The sequence below is a fragment of the Rissa tridactyla genome, chromosome 5 (assembly GCF_028500815.1).
Source record: "Rissa tridactyla isolate bRisTri1 chromosome 5, bRisTri1.patW.cur.20221130, whole genome shotgun sequence".
In the NCBI taxonomy this organism is placed as follows: Eukaryota; Metazoa; Chordata; class Aves; order Charadriiformes; family Laridae; genus Rissa; species Rissa tridactyla.
Window position 1 is genome coordinate 21,696,975 of NC_071470.1, and position 8,268 is coordinate 21,705,242.

The 8,268-nt window shown below is 41.4% G+C and overlaps 2 protein-coding genes across 4 annotated transcripts in view; one reads left to right on the forward strand and one right to left on the reverse strand.

The window, feature by feature from the left end:
• The window catches only part of CCDC149 (coiled-coil domain containing 149), a 55,103-nt gene extending 50,016 nt beyond the window's left edge, over window positions 1-5,087 (forward strand). For 2 of the 3 annotated variants that reach the window (XM_054203407.1, XM_054203409.1), the window contains exons 12-13: window positions 942-1,535; window positions 2,157-5,087. In XM_054203407.1, the coding sequence (XP_054059382.1) occupies window positions 942-1,534 (593 nt within the window). In that variant the 3' untranslated portion in view covers window position 1,535; window positions 2,157-5,087. The remainder of the gene's footprint in view (window positions 1-941; window positions 1,536-2,156) is intronic. The other variant, XM_054203408.1, reaches the window with a different exon arrangement.
• Window positions 5,088-5,944: 857 nt separating this feature from the next.
• SOD3 (superoxide dismutase 3) lies at window positions 5,945-7,451 on the reverse strand. The gene is made up of 2 exons (XM_054203140.1): window positions 7,317-7,451; window positions 5,945-6,865 (listed from the first exon to the last, which is right to left on the reverse strand). The coding sequence occupies exon 2, from the start codon at window positions 6,847-6,849 to the stop codon at window positions 6,139-6,141; it is 711 nt and encodes a 236-aa protein (XP_054059115.1). The 5' UTR covers window positions 6,850-6,865; window positions 7,317-7,451; the 3' UTR covers window positions 5,945-6,138.
• Window positions 7,452-8,268: the final 817 nt, after the last annotated feature.

The following is an 8,268-nucleotide window of genomic DNA, read 5'->3' on the forward strand; positions in this document are numbered from 1 at the left end:
CCAACCCTTGTCTCACCCACTCGGCAGCTCCCGAATTATACATGAGGCGGGTCTGATAGAGGCAGTGGGCTCCTCTGTTGTGTAGCTCTGGTCCCTCCCTGCAGCCAGGCTGTCCCGTGCATTGCGTGAGGCAGCATTCCTATGCGAGAAGGAGTAAATGCTCATATACTAAAAGGTAATGCATCTGCATGACAAGAGTCATTTTAAGCTGTCAATGCAGACGTACTTCTGGTATTTCCTGATTTTTCTTACTTGACTTCGCAAGCTTATTTTCAATGAGGCTTTTTGTCCTTAACTGAGATGAGGACAAATTCTCTCTTTCACAAAGCTGTTTGTTTACACGTTGCTGTTTCTCTATTCTGACACTTTGTTCAGTGTTTGCCTTTTGGTATAATGGTATGTTTAAAATTCTTCCACTGCTGCTTTGGTTTATGCTGTTACCCAAATTAGAATAATCTTTTATGTTAGGAGAAATGTTGCAGGACCAGTAACGAAACTTTGTTATTGGATGAAAGCCTGTGAAAAGCTTCAAATAAATGGAGCTTGTGTTAACCCCTGAAAGTGGTAGTGATGTGGGGATTCATGTTAAGCTGTGCCAAAAATTTCTGTAGCTGAGTGCCTTGCTTAGAGTTGCTATACTTTTGAAAAAGTTTGCCTGAGCCTGCTGTTCTACAGCATGGTATCAAATATGACTCTCTTAGAGTAGTCAGTGTTAGGGAAAGACAGGCTCTAAAACAGGGCCCGATCCATCAAGAAACTTCGTGTTGATTGCTTATCATCTAAGAAATGGGCCTGGGATGGGATAGGGAATCACTCTTAGAAATTCCTTACTGAGATAAACATCTCTGGGGTCTGGCACTGGTGGTGATGGTCTTCAGCTCAGATATGTAATAAATATATGTGACTGACTAGAACATCTCGGTATTCCATTTCTTTTTCAGCAGAACAGAAGGGAGAATGTGATGAAACTAGTGCTGTTGCAAGTGAGTCCCTGGCTCCAGAGGGAACCGACTTAAATAACAGAAACCAAAATAAACATTTTTATCCTTCATTACCCCAGCTACCTTCCGAGGAAGAAGAAATAAACAAGCTCGGAAGTCAGATAATTAAACTGACAGAGCAGGCAGTTGCAGAACTGGAAGGGAAAAGAGCAGGCGCTTCCGCAGGGGAGCAGAACACAGTGGTTGGAGCAGAGTTTAATGGTTCATCTGAGGGAGAGTTCCCACTTTCCAGCCCTGACTCATCTGACCCCACAGATCCCTCAAACTCGGAGAATGAACAAACAGCTGAAACTGAGGCCCTGAAAGACAATGACGAAACCTCAGAGAGCGATTGTGAAATTCCCAATGAAAGAGGGGATGGAAATAGCAGCACCGTGGATGCGGTGCATACTGAGGACCCTGGAAGGCACGGAGGGCTCGGTGTTACAACTGCACACACCAATAACAGCTTTGAGGAGCTTCCTGAATCTGAAAACAAGAAGCCATCTGATTCTGCTGAAAACTGTGAATATTTGGATAACAGTTTGGCTTGAGGTATGAAATCCAGGCCCTGGGGCTTCTCACCATAATCCTTTTGCAGTGGCTGAGCTGCTGCAAATATGATCAGTGAAACTGCATGCCATAGGGTATATTTTTATATCGATCTGTTAATATTTGTCTAATGAAAGTGTTTTTCTGTTAGTTTTGGGCTACAATGTACCAAAAATGTAAATTACCTAAGGGAAAGAATTTGAAGCTGATGAGGCTTAATCATGTTGGTTCGTTGTAATGATTTGAAGTTTCTACATAGATTGATCTAATTTACATTAGTGTAGCAAAGAGACCAGTGATAATGATGTATCATATTATCGCTAGGCCTCTGTAATGTGTATGGTCCAGTGTTGGACTGTAGTTTAATCGTTAGAAGTGTCTTCCAAGGATGAAAAACTTGGAGTGATAAATTGAGAAGCATCTTAAAGTTGGAAGCTTTTGCTTGTTTCTCAGACTGCATTCTATTTCTCTTTACATATAGCCCCTGCAAGTACATCCATAGAATAAAATCACTATTCCCTTATAGGAAGTTTCTGAAAATGATCCCTGCATCTATACAGTTCTCTCATTTCAAACCTGTATATCTTCTCAACTGTATGAAATTTTTTTTCTTCCCTCTCCCAGCTCATCTCATGAAAATATAGGGAGTTATTTCGCCAGTTACTGAGAAGCCAATTTAATGAAGCTCTGAAGGAAACATCGTCAGAGAAGCCAGAATTCTTTCTGTGAGAAGTGGCAATGCTGTTCCAAAGCAAGGAGAATAGCAAGAGGAGAACCGGTGATGCCCTGTCCACCTGCTTGGCCCTCTGTTACTGGAATTGCATTCCTCAACCTACAGGAGCTGGAACAGCCCTCGGGCTGAGTAACGGGTGGTAGATTTCAGCCTACTCCATCTGTGCCCTCCTTTTTAAAGGAATCTGTGTCTCTTTTTTTTTTTTTTTTTTTTTTTTTTTTGAATTAAGGATAACTTTTCCTTTCCTTCTCATTTCACCAGTCTGTGGTGTGGTAGAAGGCTTATTTGCATCGTTGCCACTTTCTTAAACTTACTCCCTTGTTGATATTTAGCCATAGGAAAGCTTTCCTGTAATAACTGGCGAAAAGGGAGGCTGCTGTGTCATTCCCTAGCTCGCTCCTCATGCTGGAGCTGTGCCACTCTGCTCCTAGGAAGGCAGCAACAAGGGAATGCTTAACGTTGGAGTTAGCAGCTGTTGGAGAAGGGGAGGCACGTCCTTCCTCTCCTGTTTGTAGCATAAGGAATAGTCTCTGCAGCTGTGGAGCTTCTATGGGCCAGCAGCCGTCAAGGCAATTTTTCTGCTGGCTTGGGACCTAATTGTCTGTAAATGTTCATTTTTCACTCCTAGAACTTGAAACCAATCAGAGAGAATTAAACCAAATTTAATAAAATACTACTAATAAAAAGGAAAATCCCTCCCAGATTGAGTCCTCCTTTGACAAATAACTGCCAGCTGCAAATTTTTACAGCCCACTTGTCAGCTACTGAATGAACAGAGTTTATATTAGCAATACTGACAAACTCTTCTGTATATGGAAGATGAGCTAGCAGGTGCTGCTGTAATCAAGGTGTCAGAGTCCATGAACAGTTTGTATTCAGCAGAAGAAAGGCTGTATGTAAATGATTACATATAAGTATAAGGAATGGTAGTGGGAAGGTGAAAAATGTGGCTTGTCTCCGTTCTCATGTGTTTTCCCTAGCAGGTGCATTCATGTAACCCTTTCAGTGTCTGTCTGCAGGCAGTAAAGCCATACTCAGAGTGCTCCTCAAACATGTTTCCCTTCTCTTTAAAGGTAATTTGACATTGCAGCATTTCACTGATATTAAGCAGCAGCCCTTAGGAACAAAAGCCATCTGTATATTTAAGCGTGTTAGGAACACGAAGCAGTAAAAAGTTTTCCTTTCACTATCCTGATCATCATTAAAGTTCCTCATCACCTGAAAAAACAAGAAGAGTTTAAGCATTTGAAAGATTGTTATGCTGTTCCCATTAATTGTAACTGACTGTGTTATTGACTCATTTATGTGACAGTACTGACAAGTCGGAAGAGAAATAGCTGCAGAAACTGAAATCTCCGGGAGAACGTGGCAGGGTTTTTTCCTTTAATGCTTGAACGTCACATGAAGTAGCATTTTATTCAAGATGTATTCTTTTCCATCTTTCACAGACTAATCCTGCGCAGAGCTAAATATCAATGCAGTCAGAACTGAGGCAAACGAAGAAGAAGGTCAAGGTTTCACGTAGCTGAGCTCTGGAATGTTCAGGGCGTTATAGTGTTTCCTTGTCCTCTCTCTTTCCTGACCCATAGTTGAGTGAGTCGGCATTTGCTCCTGGTCCCTTAACAGCCAGTTAATGCTATTAATTAATGAAGAGCTTCTTGCAAAAATTTGAGCAGATAGAAGCAGTGCCGGAGTAACAGCTTTTTAGTGCCTCATTCGTTGATTCTTTTTAGTATGTTTTTTCTGTGAGAACATAGTGATGTACAGCCCAGCAATTAGGACATCTTGGTAATTATCCTCACGCCATTCTCCCTCTTAGATGCCATTTTTATATCATTGCAATCATTACATTCCAGTGAGATACCTAGATCTCTGGAAAACTCATTTTTAGTTCTATATCATGCTGCAATACTGTCCCTCTCCTTTCTGCTGTAGTGAATGCGTATTCTAGCTACGTTTTTAGCCTTCTCCCAGGAACACAAGACTACAAAGCCAGGAGACTTGTAAAAGTAAGACATCTTTGCTGCTCTATGTGGTAACTAATTGAATATTCTCGTCAGTATCTTCCTTGGATATTGCTGTAGTTGATATTGTTGTGCTATTAGAACAATGATTTATTTTTTTCCCGGTAAATTAATTGTTTTGTTGTGAAATCAACACTACTTTACGTTTTTCAGGGGTGGTTTGGTTTTGTTTGATTGGGTTTTTTTTAGACTTGTGTTCCCTTTTTCTAGGACTTTAGAAATGCAGAAGTCGCATCCAGAGATAGAAGCCTTTTTGGTGTTGGGCTCTGGGGAGGCAAACTGGGAAGGGAATGTTGTGGCAGGGGTATGGAGAAGATACATTTCGCAAAGTGAATTTAAGGAGGTTGTCTCACCTAAAAGTGAATTCATGCATTGCCTGTGAGAAGTATTTCATTTGAAAGTGCGATGTTGCGGTTGTTTGAAAAACAATGTTCACCGAATTTGTAAAATAAGTGTGTCAAAATGACAGATTAAGAAGCATCTTTTAGAATGCTGCTTCTTTTCTAAGTGAGACTATTTTAAGCGTATGGAAATTTGTATAATAAAGACAATGGAATTTCTTTAATCCATATGAGCTCAGGAATGTATTTCAAAATCTTAACCAAGATTAAGTTGAAAGCCTGCTACATTTCTAAAAGATAGGATTTTGTTTACCAGCTTCTTTTTGTAGTTTTACTTTGTAAATTATGCAGTTTAATTTATTTGCAAACCTCTCTCTTGTTGCTGCCTGGGTTAACTGCACAACATGGTTCAACTCTATTAATATGTTTTGTCATCTTTAATAAAAACATTTCCTGATATGCTTGTTCTACCTGCTTGTTTCCTTTTGTCTTCTCAGTATCAGATGAACGATAGTCATGAGGGAGTGTTTTAGTATTTTCAGTGAGTTGTGTTAAATTAAAAAAGTAAAGCTTTACTGAGTGAGAGTTTTAAGTCTAAAAATTATATGGCTTAAATCTTTTCACTGACTTCTCCCAGTCTAAATTGTCTGATTTACTTCCTACATTTTTGCATGAAGAAACACACTTAGTATTTTTTGGCTTTGAAAATATTTATCTGTGATCCGTTAACTTTAGCATCATTGTCTAAGCAGCATTCAAAGTTTTGTACACCAAACTTAGTTACTAACAGGCACAAGCTAGAGGCTTTAGGGAATTTTTGCTGGGGAGTGATGGTAAACTGGAATATTTCTATTAAGTGTACTTTCAGATGTAAACAGTGTGACTTAGCTGTAGCCATGTGGACAATTTAAAATAGTTAAGAAGCTTATACGTGTTTGAGAATAAGCCCTGAAAATACAAGTAGAATAACGTAAAGGATGTAAAGTTTAAACCAGAAATGTCTGTACTTTCCCTTATTTTTAGGGGAGGTCCATTATCCTGGTCTTGCAACACAACACGGTTGAAAGCACAGAGATCTCTTTGCCTTTCAGATTTGCAGCTGAATACAGGATAGTGTCTAATGAGAGGCAATTTCTTATTCATATTCACTATTTTTTTTCTTTGGTATCTAAGTTATGATCCCTTAAGAGCCCTTTCCAACACACACTCTTAACAGACTATCAACCATATCCGTTAGCACTCTTACTTACATGCATTCAACTCCCAAACTGCATAAAAGGGAATCTTTTCTCTTCAAGAAAATACATCACAATGTTGAGTTGATGCTGGTTTTATTGGTGGGCTTACAGAAAGGAGGCTCTACAAAGTGATAAGCGTTTCTTAGAGGAGCAAGCAAATGGAAATGGGAATCCTTTAGCCATGTATCTTAGTGGCCAGTGGCATGGCCAAAAGGTACTTTCTGCTGCTCAGGCTGTAGCTGGCTTGGTGGTCTTCACTTAAGCCTGGTTCTATGTTTGTTTGAGCCCTCTCTTCTTCTTGTCTGTAACCTCAGGCAGTTTCTCTTCCCACAAGTTCTTGTTGCATATCCCAATCACGCAGCAAGCCAGGCGTTTCCCAGCATTTCCATTTTCCAAACTGGCCTTATTGTTGCCCTTGCCCATGTCATCTTCCTGCTCGTGGATCACAACGGACCTGCCCATGATGGAATACGGACCAAACATAGTGGCAGAGAGATTTGTTTTGTATTTTCTGATTTTGCCTTCTTTAGGAAAAAAGTTGCCGAAATCCCCTGGGTGGCGGGGGTGATTCACGCTGAAAGGGTTATAGTGTCCTCCTGTAGCATCGCAGCCGTTGCTGAGATCCCCAAGCTCATGGATGTGTATAGCTCTACCAGATTGATTATTATCCAACGGAAACCCATCCAAGTGAAAAATGGCTTCTAATCTTCCATATGAGAAATACTGTCTGAATAAGACTTGTCCAGTCACTTGTGGCTTGTCAGCATCTATTTTGGAGCTGGGCTTCATTTCACAAGTGGCGTAAATCATCCCATCGGTCCCGTTACCAGGCATTACGGGATAGAGCAGATTCTGCCAGAGGTCATTCACTTTTTTCTGGATCTCAAAAAATGACTCTTGGCTTGGATCAGTTTCTTTGCCTGTCATGACACCAGAGGCAGACAGGGCAAGCCCAGTGACCAGAGAAAGAAGCAGAAGCATCTTGGCGACTTGGAGCCTGCGAAAGGTAGAAGAAGCTACAGCGAATTAAGGGCTTTTTGCAGCAGAATGACTGGAGAGAAAGGCACGCAGCCTGTGTCAGGGCTGGGCAAAACCGCTGGAGCATGGTCCCAGTAGACAGCTGCTTTCTAAATCTGTCTAATGTGATTAATTGAAACTAAATCAGAACGCATACGCATGTTGAAACACATACAACTGACACCCATGACTAAAAGAAATCCCAGTGATTTTATATTTCATGCTAGATCTTGATCTTAAAAACTGCCCTTTTTTCGCTGCAGGAAGCAACTAAGCCAAAGTGCTATTTAATCTGTTTTTGTTTGTATTGAAACTTTTCTCCTACTACAAATTCCAGCAAAACCGTTTGCCAGGAGGCTTTTTTTGGTCCATCTACTTAACCACTAGTTAGGCATGACAAACGAAAAGTGAAAATCCAAGGAGCTGGTTACCTTGCAGAGCTGCTGGTGAAGCCCTCGGTGGTCGCTCTTTGCCTCTGCTCCCCTAACCCGAGATGTGATCAGAGAGAAAGCCAGAGCTGTGTGAAGTTGATGCTTATGGGAACTGCGTGTTTGTGTAAAAGTTAGGTAACGCTGGCTCAGGGGAGGCGTCACCGGGAGAACCGTGGGAGGGGAGGAAGAAAGGGAGGGAGGGGGAAAAAGTTTTGGTCATTTTCATTTGGGGCAGGGTGAACGCTTTGTCCTTTCTTGATTACTTTATTAGCCTGGCTCTCGGTCCTCACGGACATTCCAAAAAAAAGGGGGGAAAAAAGTTAACAAGCTTGTAAATTAATCTTCCTTTTGATGACCTAATGTGCTTATCTAAAACAAGCGACCTCCAACATGCAGCGAGGGGAGAGGAAGGAGCTTTATTAGGGCACAGCTGGGCAGTTCGCTCGCTTGTGTGCTGGTTGTCATGGGGCTGGTTTGCATTTTTATTTCTTTATTAGCCAAAACTGAAAGCGGTGCTTGAGCAACGTAAACGTAACATAAACATGGACGTCTACCGAAGTTTCTCTGGTTTTAAAACCTGAAGGGCGCAATTCAAACTGTCAGATGCTGAGGTACATTTCAGCGATGCTTCTCTGTAAAGTCTTAGAGCCACTGTCTGCTGCTTTACTCGCCAACTTATCCGCTCCCCTGAAGTACATTTTTATTCCTTTTATTTTTTTTTCCAGACAGCAGTGATTTCTTTCCAAAGAGAGCAGTAAGCAGTACCGAGGCAGTGCAACATCAGACTGAGGCGCGGAGAAATTGTTTCCCAGAAGCTGTCTGGAGCACGGAGAGTTCACATGTGTTTCATCATCCCATGAACTGAGAAATGCTCTCCTCTTGGGGGCATTGCCCTGCCTGCAGCGCTTCCCACTGTTGTAGCTGAAATGTGGATTCAGCCTTCACGAGAGCA

Coding starts and splice junctions, on each gene's coding strand:
- SOD3 (XM_054203140.1), bottom strand. CDS start 6,849: ATGCTTCTGCTTCTTTCTCTGGTCACTGGGCTTGCCCTGTCTGCCTCT.